The sequence below is a fragment of the Dermacentor andersoni genome, chromosome 7, assembly GCF_023375885.2.
Source record: "Dermacentor andersoni chromosome 7, qqDerAnde1_hic_scaffold, whole genome shotgun sequence".
Classification (NCBI taxonomy): Eukaryota; Metazoa; Arthropoda; class Arachnida; order Ixodida; family Ixodidae; genus Dermacentor; species Dermacentor andersoni.
The window spans coordinates 91359084-91378043 of NC_092820.1; the positions used below are offsets into that span (position 1 = coordinate 91359084).

Genomic DNA, 18960 nt, shown 5'->3' on the forward strand with positions numbered 1-18960 from the left:
GACGGAGAAGCTACATTTATTCCATTCTCTACGCATGCGAACACGACGACGCATTCGTCCGTCTAAGGCCACCACCAGTATAACGCTTACATAACCACTGTATCACTCCTGCGTAAGGCTTGCTTACATGGCTTTAGTAATTCTTCCAAAAGAACACACAACCTTTATACTTTGCCCTGAATTTACTTTTAAAATAGGCTACGCTATCTTCACATTTGTTCTTCTTGGCCGATTTAGTTCTCCCAAAACATAAAAAAATTTAGCTGTTCTTAGCTCGTTGTTCTCTGGAGTCAGCCTAATCCTGCCGTCCGCAGTGGTGGGTTAATGCCGGAGATTGGGAAGTCTGCAGTTCTCAAGGAAACGTGCTTTTGTGTAAATGCCACCACGTATGTCGCCATGTCACTATGTTCCATTGTCAGCACACGTATTCATGGTCTCGCCGTATTGCCATCGTAGTTACACAGTCGCCGTCTCGCCATGTCACGTTATCGTCGTGATATAGTTATCGTCATGCGATTCTCGCGATATTTTTGTCGTGACGTCATCGTGATCACAACCATTGTCTTCATGCAGTCGTCGTCACACTGTTTCGTCATGCCATCGCCTTCGTACACAAGTCGTCATTACACTGTCATCGACCCATCGTTGTTCCATCGAAGTAATTTCTTCATCATTTCGTTGCAATTATGCTGTCGTAACTCAGTCGTGAATATAACGCTATTTTCGTGTCATCGCCACATGCCGCGGTCGTCATTCATTTATTGTCATACCGTCACCGTGTCATCGTAGTGGCTGCATTGTTGTCCTTCCAGGTTCGTCATCCGACTCTCTTCATACCATCCTCGTCATCACGCAGTCATCATTGTGTTGTAATGCCGTCATTGTCATACCACCTTCGTAGTACAGTCGTAATCGTGCGCTTGTCATTCAATCGCGAATGTAATGCCGTTGTCTTACCATCCTTATCATGATGTCGTTGTGGTGCATTTGTTATCAAACTAATGTTGTGGTGTCATTGTGGTGGTTCCATCATCGTAATTCTAGCTTAGTCATATAACTTTAGTCATCGCAGTCATACAGTGATATTCATGTGGTCGTCACCATGTCGTAGTCGTCATAACAAGACTCGTTATTCCATCGACGTCATTCCTATATTTGTACTTTGTAATTGTGCTCATTGTAATCACCGTTGTCATTCCAGCTTCGTAATCCAACTCTCGTCATACCGTCGTCGTAACTTCGTCGTCATACCACAATTGTCCCTTCATCGACCTCATTCCTTCGTCATGCCGTCGTAGTTAGGCTGCCGTGAGGGAGAGATAGATAGATAATTTATTTCTAAGAATGCAGAGAGGTCGGCTTGAGCTAACGTCCTCTAGCCGTAATTCCATGTTGAATATGACGCCATTGTTATGTGAACTCTGTCATGCATTTTTTGTCATACCATCGTCGTGATGCCATCGTGACCATTCAATCGTGATCATTCCAGCTTCATCATCCAACGCTCTTCGTACCATAGTCGTCATGCCTTGGTCGTCGCCATATTACAGTGATTGTCGTATAGTTGACGTTACACCTTCATCATCATTCATTTGCTATATTTTTGTCCTCGTGGCACCGCCTTCACGCAGTTGTCATTATACTATACTCATGATTTCGGAGTCATCATCGCAGGACGTTGTTGTCATAGAGATTTCGGTTGCGCCAGTGTACGCATAGGAAGACGAAGAATTCTCGAGCATCGGAGGGGAGTGTAGAAATTTAAACGAGAACGCATTAAAAATATCCAAAAATTTTTATCTAATGATTGTTGCATCATCGAAGCGGTGGTCAAGGCTGCCCGTAACAAAACAAGGACCTTTAAGTTTACTGACTGGGACTTGTTCCGAGCCAACTGCTCCGAGCGCGTCTCAACCAGGATATGGACTTAGACTCTTGGTGCGACGAGATAAAAGAGGATGCGGCTAGAGCCACCAAGGAGGTGACAACAAATCTGGAGGTGGACAGGATGGACAGTAGGCTCGCACATCTTTTGGAAGCCAAGCAGGCACTGCTCGCGAGATGGAAGACTCAGCGCCATAACTGAAGACTAATCAAGAAAACTTCCAAAATAAACGAGAGGATAGAGGCTCATCGCAAGGTGTTATGCAAGCAGCAATGGGACGATCTGTGCGACTCGGCAGAGGGCCAGCTGAAGAACGGTGAAAGCTGGAGTCTCCTCAGGCACCTACTGCACGATGGCAGCACCAAGTCCAATCAGAAGAGAGCTTTGGCGAAGGCTGTCCATTTGGCCACCGACTCGACTGCAGATGAGGCGGTCACGGAGCAGCTCATAGACAAGTACCTGGCGGCCACGGACGATCCGGTGCTGCCTCCCCAGTTTCCCGAGTACGAAGCGCGAGACAGGCCAGCTATGAACGAGGATTTTAGCGTGGCTGAGGTTAAGCGGGTTATCGCATCCCTCAACGGCCAATCTGCCCCTGGGCCCGACGGGTCACCAACAAAATGCTCAAGCATCTCGACGACAACTCAATCGAGTTCCTTACACACACGATGAATGAAATCTGGTACAGCGGCCTCATACCCAAGAGCTGGAAAGCAGCCTACACAGTACTCATACCCAAGCCAGCTAAGGCACCGAGCATTGACAATCTAAGGCCCATCTTCCTGACGTCGTGGGTTGGGAAGATGGCCGAGCACGCCATGCTTAACCGCCTCACGTACCGCCTCGAGTCTAACAAATACTATACAGACAACATGATTGGCTTTCGGTCGGGGCTCTCGACTCAGGACGCCATGAGACTGATCAAGCACCAGATCATTGACTCCAACTCCGGCGACACTAAGGCGATTCTCGGCTTGGATCTGGAAAAGGCTTTTGACAACATATCGCACGCCTTTAATCTCAAGAGCCTGACAGAGTTTAACGTCAGCAAGCGGGCGTACAATTTCGTGCGCTCCTTCCTTTCCTCCAGGTCCACTATTCTCAAGATTGACGAGTTTTTGACACACAAAATTCAGCTTGGCCCAAAGGGAACACTTGAATGAGGCGGTGATCTCCCCGACGCTGTTCAACATCTCCCTGATCTACCTGTTGAGGGCCTTCAACAAGATCCCGGACATTAAACACACGATCTAGGCGGACGACATTACCATGTGGTGCCCAAGCGGATGTGAGGGCCAGGTCGAGGGAGCTTTGCAAGAAGCCATCGATGTGACGGAGCGGTAACTTATCCCCACCGGGCTAAGGTGTTCGCCCGCTAAATCCGAGCTCTTGGTCTACAAGAAGAGGCCGAGAGGCGGTTCTCACCGGTCCTGGAAGCCAGCAACGGAGAGCCGCATTACATTATTCACCGGTAAGGCCTCCCCAGTACCGCGGGTAGGCACTATCAGGGTCCTGGGAAGGTTTATGAACTCGAACGGGGCCAATGGAGCCGTCCTCAAACGCATTTGTTCCAAGACCGAAAGCACTCTCGGCCTGATCCAAAGAATCACCAACAGGTACCGCGGAACCAGGGAGGACAATCTGATCCGGATTATCCACGCCTTCGTGCTATGCCACCTCACTTATTTAGGGCTATGCACAACTGGCTCATGTCGGAGCGCTAAAAGATCAATGCCCTAATCGGAAGAGTCTTCAAGCTTGCCCTACGCCTCCCCATCCGAATGCACACAAAAGACCTCCTCAATTTGGGCATTCACAACACCTTCGAAGAAATTGTTGAAGCCCAAGAGTTTTCTCAGTTTGTCAGGCTCTCCGGTACTCCAGCGGGCCGAGCCATACTTGGCAAGCTGGGACGTAACCCCACGGTCGTCGGTCCCGACGCTGTGAAGCTGCACAACGAAGTAAGAACCAAGATTTCCATACACCGGATGCCACGCAATATGCATCCCACCTTCAACGAGGGACGAAGACGAGCCAGGGGTAAAGCTCTGCTCGCCAGTGCCCACTTGAACAAGGATCGAACATGATTCGTAGACGCTGCTTCATACGCTCAAGAAGAAGCCTTCTCCTCAGTGGTAATCGACTATGATTCCAAAGTCCTCAGCTGCGCTACCATCCGTACTTCTAGTTCCAGTGCTCCAGAGCAGGTTGCTATTGCTCTTGCATTGACGGACAGTATACATGACACGATTTATTCACATTCCAAGGCCGCTGTCAGGGCCTTTCAGATGGAAATGGTGGCTCCGCAGGCCCTACGTATATTCCAAAATGCTAAAGACATGAAACATCACTCTTTGGCCTGTTTCCCTGCGCACCTTGGAACCATTGAAGCTGCCTCGCTTAACTCCAACGAGAAGGCGCACTCGGCTGCACGAGGTTTGACTGACCGTGCGCCAAGTAACGCGTCCTCTCCTGGGTGACCCGAGCCTCTCTGCTCGTACAACGACGTCTGCAAACATAATTGTCTATCAAGAATACTCCTGCCTTCGCCGCACTCCTCGCTGTACAAGGCCCAGGCAGTAATTCTAAGACTTCTGCAAACAAGCATTACCCGAGCCCCGCGGCGCTGCACACAATGTACCCCGAACGGTTGCCAAGCCCGGACTGCCCTCTGTGTAATGGCTATGTGGACTTCGAGCATGTCCTGTGGGGCTGCGCCTCTGCCGGTCCCCCTTTCAACTGAGAGGAAATGATGAAGCGCATTAGGGCCCAGGACCAGACCTCTCAAATACTGGCAGTCCAGAGGGCTCGCGAGAGGGCCGTCAGGTTTCACCTGATGGTCCCCGAGTGGGCCTAGCCAGGTGACGAGATTACTCGCGTCTATTGTGGACCAAATAAAGTTGTTTCACTCACTCATTTACTCACTCACTCACTCTAATGGAGGAAGCAGGGACTTAATAGCGCCAAAAACTTTGGCGAGCTCGAGATTGGTAGCGAAAACGCGTAGCGCATCCCACAGCCCCTAACACTTAAACATTCGAATTACACGCTCGTAACTGTCCTGCGAGCTTGTATATTGTGAAAAATGTGATTTAGGAGAGATCGCGTGGAGCAATGTAACAGGCAACTCCGTCCATGTCAACCAATAAAAAGCAGTTTCTGAGCTAAAGAATGTCTCTATTTTGCGGGTAAGAAATGTGGGCCGAGCCACGTGTCTGGTACACAAATATTTACAAGCATACCCGGCAATCATTCGAATACCTAATGCAGAAGATTATCTACCAGTGTAATGCAAACAATTAATGCAGAAGTATGACTTCGACTTTTGGCACCCTTCAATATGCAGCACATCCTTACGGCTACAGTGAAATTCCTAATGTCTAGAATTACCAACGCTATACTAACCATGTTATTTTTATTTAGGAACCTCCAAATGCAACAACATAGAACTATGTCGTTATCGTTCCCGTTATTATCTATATCATGTCGTTCCCATCATGCGAAGATACAGCTCAATGGTATAATTCACTCACCTTTCTGATAGCTGCAGAGGGATCCTCTGTTTTTGGTCTCCAAGTTTTATGGTTAGGTAGTAACGAGGAGGTACTACCTAAAATACAAACAGGCTGATGTAAAACTTAGGCGAGTGTAGAATGCGGGAAACGATTTAATTTGTTCTCCAGGAATGTCGCACTGCAATATTTTTAATTAGGCACCAATTAAAAGTGTGAATAAATGAATTAAAAAGTGTGAAAGATGCTTAAGCTTCGCCTTTAAGAGTGGAACGCCATAGCACTCAGAGATCTCTGACTGCTTCTCACTCTTCCCTGCAAGTCCAGCCTATGTAATCACTTAAGAGAATTATGTTTTCTCGTATATTCATATTAGAATACAACGCTATCATGTCTGTAGGTAGTGTGTATGTCGTACTCTACGAATTTTCTGATGCATTTTACTTTCAGAAATTAAATTACTTTTGCAACGCCTCTACGCTTCCTCATCAGTACATCGTCGCTGGTGCCGACACCGATGCTGAAACCGACGCCAACGCTGAATTTTCGGTGACACGAGGCCCTTAACGTAAAATGCTAACAAGTATTTTGCCACACCTTCTCAGCAAAAACACTACTTCGAGCATGCACTAAAACAAACATCCCTTTTCAGAACCCTAATCCGCCGAATATATGTTCCTTGCCACAAAATAATGTGAACGTCATGTGCATGTATTGATCAAGAATGAACGATGCACGCACTTCTTGTTTAGAATGTCTTGTGATGGGGAAAAATTGCATTAGAAGACATCTATTTATTCAATTATATATATTATACTCAATTATATATAGGTGTTCTTATTTCGCGATATACTGAGGCAAGCAATTTCAGAGACGTAGCATAGTAGGCAATCATCGAAAATGTGATCTGCGGGACAAGCGCGTCGGCTTTTATACATGACTTGTCGAAGGTACCAATGTAATGGAAGCCAAGCGGCACCAGCCGCTTGGCTTCCAGAAAATACTACGTAATTCACCTCGCACATACAATCAGCCTAAAACGCAATCGCAAACCATGGTGATCGAAACAAGAGCGAACGAGACCAAAGAAACCAAACCAAGCAAGCGCTAGCGAGAGCTGACGCGAGCAGATGATAGTACGAAACCACAGGTCCGGCCGGGACCAGATACGAGCACGCATCGAGTGGTCGGGTGGGTCCGCATGACACCAGTTTCCCGCGCGCACGTCATTGAAGGGGCCACTCTCATTGGTCTCCGCGGTTCACGGCTCGCGTCTTTCACCTCCCGCTCTGCATTCACTCTTTCATCTATCGCTGCGCTAGTTGGCTTAGTTACGCCGCCGATGCCGACAGTCGCCGCAGCAATGGGTCATTAGGAGCTGCGCCCAAAATAGCAAATCTCATAGAACAACTAACGAATAATGTGGCGTCAATGTTCGATAAACTATGTCCAAATGAAAAAATTCGCAATCACTCTTATGTTATCCCTAACAGGAAGGGGAAAGCCCAAGTGCCGATGCATTAAAGACGGGCACATGATGTACTCACCTCCTTAATTCCCTCAGTGTACTTATTCATCCCTCTTATTCCCAAAAGCGGAGTGTTCCACTTCCAACTAATGTCGTGGCTTTGACTACCTTAATTATCTCTAGCTTAATTATATGTGTCTTAATTAACTTCGCTTTAATTACCAACAAATGTGGTGGGTTCAACTCCCACCAAAAGTCTAGGGTTCGATTCCCGCCAAATGCCGAGGATTTGACAACGACCAGTGCGGGTACGACTCCCACCAAAGGCCGCGGCTTCGAGTGCCTTAACTCAATCTTAATTATATGTGCCTGAATAAACTTCGCCTTCGTTAACGCCTAAGGTCGTGGGTTCAAGCGCCCTAATTAACTCTATCTTAATTAACTTCGCCTTCACTGACACCAGAGATCATGGGTAATACTGCCAGAAATGGTCATAGTACGACGGTCATAGTACGTTTGTAGCCTTAATTAGCACCAAAGGACGTGGGCTCTACTCCCACGAAAGGTTGAGGGTTCGTAGCCTTTTTCTACCTTTCGTGTCGTCGACGCGTTTTGGCTCAAATTCGACTGACTAATGAGATTTATAACGTTTTGGTCTTAGTAAAATATTGCTGATATCATTATGCGAGCTACCTAATTTCATTGTTCAGTTTCCTTTAGAAACATCCGCTGACGAAAATGACTCTGATATACGAAGATGGTGGTGGAAACAACCGCTTAAGCGATCCTCCTATATCGCTGCTGCCGACAATATCCAAAATGTTTAAGCCTTTACGTTAAGACTCCTCATGTTCTCCAAAAATAATACATCGCCTTGGAAAGGGCTAACAATATATCTTTCAAAAGAAGCAGTGAAGGAAAAAGCTCTAGTAAATAGCAAAACAATTATTTAACAAATAGAGGAAGTGATACGTTTGCTTCATGAAGCGTTTTCTATGAAAAATTTTATGTATTTATTACTATATAATTTTTCATTTATGAAGTCCGAGGTCCTTGAGTTTTTCAGCATATACTTGTATGGTAGGTATGAACTTATACGGGATCTTAACGTGACAGCCTTTAGGGCCCCTCGACGAAGAAAATCCGGTACTGGCGTCGGCAGAGTTGTCAGTGAGCGAAAATTTCCTCTTATATTTAAGTATACGTATATGCCAGGCCTTGCGGTATGACATACGGTATGGGTGGGTTATATTGCCCACACTATTCTGCCTCTAAAGTTGCTCATACGTTGCCTTATATTCTTGACGAAGTTATTCCGCAGAATTTTTAAAATGGACAGCCCACGAACAAATGTCAAGGAAGAAAATATCGACGACTCATGCGTTTTCTGATAAATCTGGCTTAAATATTCAAATTGCGAAACAATTACAGAAACCTGAAAATTGTGTAATTGTTTTACCGCGGCTGTGCACTACCTCCAGGATCGGTCCTCGCAAGAGGCCGCGTGTCTACCAGAAAGCTCGCTTTCGTGCGTAGCATTCGCCGCCAACGTTACCCACTAAACGTTACGTTACATAAGCTGCAGTTGTCTGGAAGCGCGAGAAGCAGTCAAATATCTTTGAATGCTGTCGCGTTTCACTTTTAAAGGCGAAGCTTAAGAGGAAGCTTTAGCTCGCGCCCAACTCTGAGGCGGCCTATTCAAATACATGTAAAGTGCAAAAACGTTTTTTCTGAGATAACCCCTGGACCGATCTTAATGAAATTTGTTTCATTTAAGAGACAAAGTTAAATTCAAGTGACTGTTGGAAACGGAATTTCGAATTAGGGCCTGCATCTTGTTCAAAGGACTCTCACAAATTCAAAAATTTGTAAAATATAAAATCATGAAGTTTACAAATAGCTCTGACTCAAAAAAGATATCGCGGTTCTGTAAGCGTCATCCACTAGACCATTGAAAGAGGACAAATTCTATATATGTCTTACGCGAATTTCCTACGTCATGTACAAGGGTTCTGCAAAAGCTGTATTTCCATATTAATAATTTTTTTTAATATTCATGTGAAGGAAGGGGTTAACCGAAGATGCCGATTTTTATTACTCATATCATGAGAAGCCAACATACAAAGACACCAAGGAAAACATAGAGTAAATTACTTGTACTTACTAATTGAATTAAAGAAATGAAAATAATGGCAATGTAAGTGGATGAAAAACAACATGCCGCAGGAAGGGAACAATCCCCCGTCCTAGCATTACGCGTGCGAGGATCGCGCGCTGCTCGCACGATGTCTCGGCGCTCTCACGTTATTGTTGTGTTTTCCGTTACCGCCAGTGCGGTTGCTCAAAACCATGGCAGCCTTTAAATTTATTAAGGTCGCAGTTGCAAGAAGCACGGGGACCTGAAATTTGCTTTATGCACGTGCACAAAGACGGGGTGAAACTGTTTGGCTCGATTTTACTTTAAGCTTCAATATCTTTACTTAATAGCACGTAAAGGCTTTGCCTTGCTAGTCCTTTTACTTGTAATCAAATTGCTGTCTTTTTTCAGCTTAAACTTACGTTTTGATGATACGGGAGCAATGTTTTCTGTCTAGTAAACTTACTGTATGAAGACATTTTGTAGCAGTGGCATTCTTGGGGTTCCGCATCTGTGCAGAATCCACCACTGTATTCTTGCGTCGTGCAGTACATGTCACAATTTTCTCCACTGGTACACGGATAATGCCCTGGTGGAATGCGGTAAGTAATAATGTGATTATATGCGGCTCACAAGGCGAGCACAATAAAAAGAATTCACCTTACTTATTCCATGAATTGTAATAGACATTAGTGGTCAACAAACATAAGCCTACATAACAATACAAATTATTGTCCAATTATAAGAAAGTCTGTGAAAAAGCTGTAAAATATAGGCAATGTGTAGCAAGAAAGGGCTCTTGAACAAATCAATTTTAATTACCGACATTTACTTGCACGAATATATTAGGAACAGCCTTCTAAGTAACAGCTGTCATCGCGCTGCCGGGTCCGACAGCCACTTGGCTTCGTGCGCTGCTAACGAAAAGGTGGTTTTCGAGGCGCTCCGTTCAAGTTTACCGTGATCAATCTGCACTGGCTTGAATTGCCGTACGTTTCCGCATATTAAATACGACTAGGTAGGCCGGACGGAGCCGCAACGTCAGCCAAAGAACGCAGACTTAAATAGCTGCTCACAATTTAGCTAGATTTTTTGTAAAATCAATTATTGAGAAATGTAATGCCAACAGCTACATTACATTAAGCTACAACTATCCTTTGGCTTCACACCTTTACAGGTCGCAAGCAGGTAGAGTGGCTTGTGATTTTCCCTTTCTATTAGCGGTTTCTGTGAACTCTGCTGCCCTCTAAACACTATTAAATATACTACATAAATTTAAAATTTCTTTTGAGCACATCTGCACCCATTTTACCAGCTCTGCTAAGGGGAGCTCTCATTAGACATTTAGCAAATTCTTGATAATGTGTTCTCACTTACCATTTAAATACACCTTTGAAATTTGAGGTCTCCGGCAAAACATCAAGCAGCAAGGATAATGAAATATGAGGAGAATTTCATGTGGACGCATGCACCTGTGCAAGCGCTAAAACAAACTCCAGAAATCATGTAATGACTAAGATTTGATTACCGAATATTAGGAAGCCGCAAATATTTTTCCTTGAAATTGTGTTTTTTTTTTTTAAGTCTTATGGTAACTACAAGAAGGTTAGTATTCAAAGTGGGCTATTAAACTGTTTCAAAGCACCTTAATATTTGTTTGTTTTTTAATATAAATATCGCAATGTATAAGTAACATTTCACAGCACTAAGCGTATAATGTTCAGTACGTAAATGTGAAAGTTCCACAAACAAGTCATTATGTGTATTGATGCGGAATTGCCTGTAATGGGCCATAGACAGTCTCAATATATACACACGAACAAAACAACTTTTTTTTGTCTTCGAATGCCTGGCTGCATTTTCCACGCTGTCTATACCAAGGCACCCTGCGTGCCAACTCACCCACCAAACAGCTTGTAATGCCTCTCAGATTGTGGCACAAATTTTTATAATATTTTCACCTGAACGTTTTGTTTTTTGGTAGCCGGTTCTTTTTCAGGCTACAAGACTTGATACTTCTTGTTGTGGAACGTAACAAATGCACTTGATACTTCTTGTTGTGGAACGTAACAAATGCATTTAAAATGTTTTGGTATTATACGTGTGATGGTGCTCGGTTGTACGGTGCCTGAAATATCAGTAAGACGAAGAACAAGCAGTGTTCGGGCAGCATTGTGATTCAGTCACGAATACAGAGCGTAATTGTCGTCATGCTTACGAAATTTTGCTTCTCATACGTACCTCATCATGTAGTTACCCTCATGTTAGCTCTGTCACAAACACAATGGAGAACAGCCCACCGTGCAGGATATTTCCACACGAAATGAATAAAGCAAAGATTCTTGTCACTTAGCGACATCCACGCGGCATGTTCGTTGAAGAACCAAGCTTACAGCAGGTTTCACTTCCACACATCAGTCACAATTGCCAGCATTGTTGTTAAGTTATAAGTCTCATATTTTTGTTGAAACACCTGACGCATTTCATGCCTCGACTTGCATGCGTCGCATATTACCATATTTCAAGCCACGCGACTCTACCACAAAGATTAGGCAACAGTCCATACCTTACAATCATTCTTCCATTCACGTATGACTTTGCAAATTCTAATGCCACATTAACTGCGGCATTGCCGAATGACTCACCTCCTACAATTCCAACCTGCGCGAAGGAAGACTGCAGCGTCAACTACAATTGAGCAACAAGTGGGGCTTAAACTTCAGTGATAAGATGAAACCGGCGTCATTCCTACTAAGACCACCATTCGAAGAAACTACTTCAAGCGTATGTTCTTTTTTGCGACCTAGACTCACCTTTATCGGTAACACATAAACGATATTCAGGGGAATTTCATATTGCTTCGCAGCTCCGATGCTCTATTCGTAGTTCTGTGCTTGAACAATCTGCGATCTTTGGCGAAGCATCGGAGCACGAAGTGCCACACTGTGCCAACTCATAGGAACACATATTCTGAATCTGGCCGCAGACGTGCCTACTCACAATCCGGGCTCACTTCCCTCACGCCTAGATGAGGGTCACATACATAAACTGTATGACAGGTACCTGTGAATCGCCGCAACAATTCGGGAAACAGATGTAAGCCAAGTTTTTACGAGAATTCAACCTAAGCACCTTGTGCAGCCACATCAGAAATGCCAACTCAGGCAACTCGAAGAAAGACTTCGTTGAACAGAGCGGCTCTGATAAAAGCAACAACAACGAACAACATTGTAAAAACCAGAAGTACGACACAAAGAGACCTCAGCATGTGAACCTACTAAATCGAAAAGTGAGTCAAAGAACTGGACTTATCCACAGGATGGGGCGTCGTCATATGCATTTTTCGCCCAACCAATTAACACAACACCAACCCGAACAACTTTTGTGACAGCGCAGTGTACGACAACGAAAAGGGCACGGACACGTTCCTGATATCTCGACCAACAGAGGGGTCGCTTCAGCGACCTCGCCCATCATAGAGTTGGACCGGAAACATCCTGTGTATCCAAGTTATGGCAAATAAGCGGGAGCCTCACAGTGTCGTAGTTCTCACTCCTGTAAAGTATACAACCCTTTTTCATTACAGCATGTATGTATCGTCTGTAGCACAACAGCCCGCTTCGCTCACCTGATGAAAATCAGCGGACTCTTTTAATGCTTACTCTGAAACTGTAATGATTTGACCTAATTATCTTAGGACATTGTAAACTTATTCTCTTTATACTTTTTTTTTCATTTATCAGCCTCTCGTCATTTCCTATCGCTGGATGCATGCGCTTTCTTTGGGGCAGTGGTAAATGTGGTGCCATATTCAGATGTACTACACCTGGAAGGCTAGGAAAAATAATAACGGTTGCGTTTTCATGAAGTTGCTTGCTTACGCCCAAAACATCCTGTTGCGCCGCATATTTAAAAGCATTCCTCTTTACAAGTTTCGCATTTATCATTCGCTCGCCAGGTTCAATCTCGTAGGCTACATGACCGCATAGTTTTGCGCTATTTCCATCTTATATGCGAGCATAACTTAAGCCTGAACCTGTGAAGAAGCTGAATCAGATGCCACTATTTCTCATCAAGGTTCATACGATCACATTGTCTTTGAAGCAGCTGGGCAAACATTATATCGAGATTTTGTGTGTGTGGCGAACAAGCACATGCCTGGTGACTTGTGTCTTTAGTGTCAATTACCGCAACTTTAGTGATATTTTATATTGTTCCATGTCAAGTGTATTTTTTAGCCCGGAAAGCACTGCATAGCAAATGTTCCCAATTCATCTAGTATTCGGGGATCAACCTCATTATTACATGCACATGAATTACATGAATATTACGTGAAGGTTTACGTGTCAGCGACGCCTGTTACAGTAAACTCGCACTTCCAGGTTCGCTTTCTTGTGTGATAGTGTATCATGCAACAACTAATAGAGTAGCCTTGTTAGACCAAGTTTGATGTCAAACTGCTTTGCTTCATATGGGGTATTGGCCTTAAAAGACATAAAGCTGGATGTGTAAGCCCATGTATTCATTGCAGAAGTGTCTTTGGATTTTGTAACGGTATGTTGCTGAAATTGTATGAAGGATGTGCAATAATTATGTATTTATTGATGTTGTAGCACTCTTCAATTAAGCACACTAAACAAACTGGTTTATTGTGGACGAACTGGCGAACTTGTGCCCAGAAACTCTACACTAAGCATTCACACAATTTACAAGGAGAGTTAACAGGAGCCTATTCAACAGTCAACTACGTCTCCACACCGAACACAGTTTTCACGCGCCTCAAAAACCAGGAGCCATGCCGTGACTTCTCATTGGACGGGATACTCGGGCGCTGCTTTGTGCGCGTGCACGGGAGTCATGCGCTGTATCGCCCATGGGCGAGGCGTTGCTGGCGCTCTTCTAATGGTTATCTCATGAGTAATGCCTAGGGGCTTTAGCCATGAGGCGCTTGGGATGGTACCTTACGAGAGTGCTCGTAACTGGCATGTGGAGAGGTTTCTCCGGTATTAGTCCCCCTCCGAAAACGCATCGTCCCAATGCGTGTGAAATAAATTGATTTATAGATGTGTTTACATTGCCTGTCATAGTAAGGCTTCATGCGGACTACGTGTATGACATCCGCATGGCTGTGTCGCTTTGATCGCTCTTGTTCATGAGGGACGACTTCGTAATTCAGGTCACATACTCGGCGGATAACTTCGTAAGGTCCAACGTATCGTCGAAGGAGTTTTTCACATAGTCCGCGACGACGAACTGCTGTCCATACCCACACATTAGCGCCTGGGTGGTACTGAACTTTGTTGTGGCGCAGGTTGTAGTGGCTTGCGTCGCTACGTTGATGCTGGCTTATGCGGAACCGTTCCAACTGCCGGGCTTCTGCATCTCGTTGTAGGAAGTCAAGTGGTCGACGTCGTACGGGTTGTTGTTATCATATTCTACTGGCAACATAGCATCCAGTGTGGTTGTTACTGTGCGGCCATAGACCAGATGAAATGGAGTGACCTGAGTTGTCTCCTGTACAGCCGTATTATAGGCGAAAGTGGCGTAAGGCAAAATTGCGTCCCGCGCCGTATGTTCTAGGTCGACATACATGGACAACATATCGGCTAGGGTTCGGTTTAGACGTTCTGTCAGGCCTTTTGTGTGCTGATGGTATGCAGTGCTTTTCTTGTGAGTGGTGTGAGTCATCTTCATCAAACACTGCATCAACTCAGCTGTCAAGGCCACTCTTCGATCAGTAATCACGACCATTTGTGCACTATGTCACAGTAATATGTTACAGACGAAGAAATTGGCAACTTCACCTGCCGTTCATCGCTCAAGGCAGCCAGTTTCAGCATATTGTGTTAAATAGTCTGTCACTACTACAATCTATCTCTTCCCTGACGATGATATTAGGAACGGTCCAAGACGATCCATTACACCTTGTTGAAATGGAGTCTTCGTGACTCTATGGGTTGGAGAAGGCAGGCCGGTTTCATGGGCGGTCTTTTGTGCCTTTGACTTTCGCGACATGTCTTCACGTAATGCTTCACCGACGCTAACAATTTAGGCAAGGAGTATCTCAGACGACTTCTGGCGAACGTCCGGTTGACTCCTAAGTGACCCGACTATGGTTCATCATGGCAAGCTTCCAAAATTTCCGGTCGCATGGCTGACGGTACGACGAGCAAGAATTTTTCCTGGTTGCGTTCAGTTTCACCTGTAGAGCGCAGTATCTCGGAGGCAAAATGACCATCAACCTCTCATAAACATGCGTGGTACTTGGGCGTCGTATCCTTCGAGCTGCTTGATGAGTGGGAGCAATACTGTGTCGGCCCGTTGACGCTCGGCGACTTCCGAAGCCGTCATGGCTGTAAGGAACGGGAAATCGTTTGAAGGAGTAGACTCTACTGGTGAGTGGGACAAGCAGTCAGCGCTGTTATGTTTTCTTCCAGACCTGTGTACAACAGAAATGTCGCATTCTTCGAGCCGGAGGCTTCACCTCGCAAGTCGTCCAGATGGGCCCTTTAGGTTTGCCAGCCAGCAAAGAGAATGGTGATCGCTGACTGCACGAAACGGCCTGCCATAGAGGTACGGTCTGAACTTGCTGATGGCCCATGTGAGAGCCAAACACTCCTTTTCTGTCGCAGAGTAATTTGTTTCAGCTTTCGAGAGAGTGCAGCTTGCATACGCTATCACTTTCTCTTCCTCATTTTACCACTGAACTAGAACCGCGCCGAGACCGAGATTGCTTTCATCTGTGTGGACTTCTGTGTCGGCTGTTTCGTCGAAGAGGGCGAGGATCGGTGGGGCTTGCAATCGTCCCTTTAATTCATTGAATGCAACCTCTTCTTCAGTATGCCACATGAAGGGTACGCATTCTTTGTTAAGTTTCGTTAGAGGTTCGTTAGAAGTTTTTTACAAATCGTCTGTAGTAAGCGCATTGTCCCAAAAAATTGCCGTATTGTCTTGTTGTTTGTCGGCTTTGGAAGTCGCGCAACGGCAGCAGTCTTGTCGGGATTCGGACCAATACCTTGCGCGCTAATTACGTGACCCAGGAAACGAAGTTCTTGGCCTCCAAACTGGCAATTTTCTGGTTTATTGGTTAGGCCTGCCGAGCGGATGGCGTGGAACACTAAACACAGCCTCTGTACACGCTGGTCGAATGTTGTGGAAAATACCACTACGCCATCTAGGTAAACCAAGCATCACTGCCATTTGAGACCCGAGAGGACACTGTCCATCGTGTGCTGGAATGTCAACGGCGCACAGAAGAGGCCGAACGGAAGCGCTTTGAACTCATACAGGCCACCTGGGGTACAACAGCTGTTTTTTCACGGCCTCTTTCATCTACTTCTATTTGCCAGTACCCGCTCTTTAGATCTAATGAAGAGAAAATGTTTCCATGTCGTAGGCGATCCAACGTGTCATCAATGCGGGGTAAAGGGTATACATCACGCTTGGTCACACTGTTCAATTTCCGGTAATCAACACAGAATCTCAATGTATTGTTCTTTTTTCTCACGAGGACTACGGGCGACGCCCACAGGCTGTTTCATCGCTGAATGACATCGTGCTAGAGCATCTCCTGCACCTGACTCTTGATGACCTCCCGTTCAACTGGGCAAACTCGTTACGGATGTTGGTATACTGGCCTGCTTGCTTCGTCTGTTATTATACGGTGTTTAACAATTGGTGTGCGCCGTACCTTTGACGAGGTGGAGAAACATTCTGCGAATTCATTTATAAGGTCCTCCATTCTTTCTTTCTTGGCTGGCAACAGACTTTGGTTCATCGCAACTGATGCTATGGCGCCATGCGCAGTTTGGACAGCAGGCGGCCTTGACGCTAAGCTACATACATCTGTGACTGCAGTAGCGCTGTGCAGGAAGGCGATGGCTGTGTTCTTTGTGACGTGCTTAAATTCACTTCCGAAGTTCGTCAGCAATACATCAGCACACCGATCGCGTAGTTGAACAATTCCTCGTGCTGCACAAATACCTTTTTTCAACAGTAGCTCGACGTTTCTTTCCACTATACCTTCCGAGTCGTCGAATGCTTCGTTTCTTACACGAACCAGCATGCTACATCACAGTGGCACAGTTATGTCATTGTCAGTGTCCCGCAAGGCAACGTATCCTAGCTCCTCCGACTCTGACACGTCTATAGCCTGCTTCGTAGAAAATTACACACTGGAATTCTGCAGGTTGATTATGGCACCATTTGTTAGAAGAAAGTCAATTCCGGGTGTTACATCCTTCGAACATTCTCGCAGTACGACAAAATCAGCGACCTAAGAAAAAATTGGCAGTGGCTTAGCTCGGCTATGCCAGGATTTACGTAGCGGAAGCTAAGGCATAGCTTGGTTAGCCTTGGTTAATCTTGATTGCAAGTCCAGGTTAGTCTGGTTGCTTAGCTATGTTGTGGCGTTTAGCCAGTCATTCGGCGTGCTGTTCGTCTGTTTCCTGGGCGATTCGTTTCCTCTTCATCTCGTTCCGATGTCGATTCCAGGCCTCCTCCTGCTTATCAGAATTGTCGCCATCCATGCAGCCGCCTCAACTGTGGTTGCGGCGCAGGCGAGCTCTCCTTTTCAATCCTCCGACATGTTATCAGGCATGCGACGCAGCTGGCGAAGCGAGCGGAGGCGAGCGCAACGACGAGGAATGCGGTGTAGGAACGCGATGTGACGAGGAACACGGTGTGACGTCATGTACCTCCTCGGAGCACGGCCACGGCAAAATCGCAAGTTCGCGGACAGTCAAGCTTTCACTTAAAAACCTCGAATTCCGATTCTCGCTGTACATCTACGCAGGGGCGTAATGAGGTGCCCACCAGCTGTACATTCAGCTGTCCACTCCACGGCATCAAAACATTTTTCAGTTCTTTGGTGAGTGCATATCTTACGACGGAATAATCAGCACCTGTGTCAACTAATGTACTCAATTCATGACCGTCTATCGTAATGCGCAAGTCTGAAAAAATTACCTATTCACTTATTCTATTGACGGAGGATCGTGACAGAGGATCTTGGCTTTTTCGAACGCCAGCGGCCTCGTCTCCACAGGTCGCTCGCTTCAGTTTTCCTGACGTGGGCTGAGTGAACGACGCCTTGGTAAAATCGAGGTTGGCCGTGGACTCGGTGATCGGTGGCGTGTATACGCGGGTAATCGTGACTGGTGTCGGTATCTAGCAGCTGTGTCCTGTTTTCTGGTCAAGTAGTCCTGAATTTCGATGGGTCTTTTACCATTACGGGGACAAGGTGCATTTATCGTAAAGCCGCAAAGACCCGCTCTGCGATAAGGACACATTCTGTAGAGGTGTCCAGCCTCTCCGCAGTGGAAACCGAGTGGCGTCCGGTCGGGTGCACGTCACACATCGCTTTTTCGTGGCCTCAGCTCTGCTAGAAGGGGTGCACTGCGCAGAGTCGGCTGGTGGCTGCTGGGGGTCCCGAATGGAGCACTATGCCCGGTCGGTTGGCATAACACATCAGCGTACGTCGACACGCGACGTACCGGTGGTGGTTGTTCATGATGCACAGGTGGTTCCTCACGTCCTAGCTGCAAAATGGCGTGGCGAACTTCATCCATTTGATCCATGCTGTTATGTGCTATTCGAAATGGACGATAGGCATTAGTTCGTAGGATCACGTTTCTAATCAAGCATAAAAGAACAGAGAGTCTTGTTTATGATCTTTCATTTTCATTTTTCAGGTGTACGCAGGCTGCAAGTTCTTCTATAAAAATGCAAGAATAGATTGGTGTTTGTTTTGTGTTTCTACACCATTGTGTGTATTCCAAACACCCAAGTAAAGAGTGCTGCTTTATTCTAGTATATTTATTATTACATCGGCAATACAAATAACCCACGGCCCTCAGTCCCCAGCTTTTGCGCAGCACCTGACCAATAAGGCGGTAAGACCTGCAACATGGGAAAAGGTGCTCACTATCGAGTGCCCATTAACTTGAACGGCTGCTAT

The 18960-nt window shown here is 45.8% G+C and overlaps 1 protein-coding gene across 1 annotated transcript in view; it reads right to left on the minus strand.

Moving 5' to 3' along the window:
* The window catches only part of LOC129383363 (uncharacterized), a 222443-nt gene that overhangs the window by 35125 nt on the left and 168358 nt on the right, over nt 1-18960 (minus strand). Inside the window, exons 10-11 of the mRNA XM_072289262.1 lie at nt 9469-9591; nt 5419-5495 (exon numbers count right to left, since the gene is read on the minus strand). Coding sequence (XP_072145363.1) covers nt 5419-5495; nt 9469-9591 — 200 coding nt within the window. The remainder of the gene's footprint in view (nt 1-5418; nt 5496-9468; nt 9592-18960) is intronic.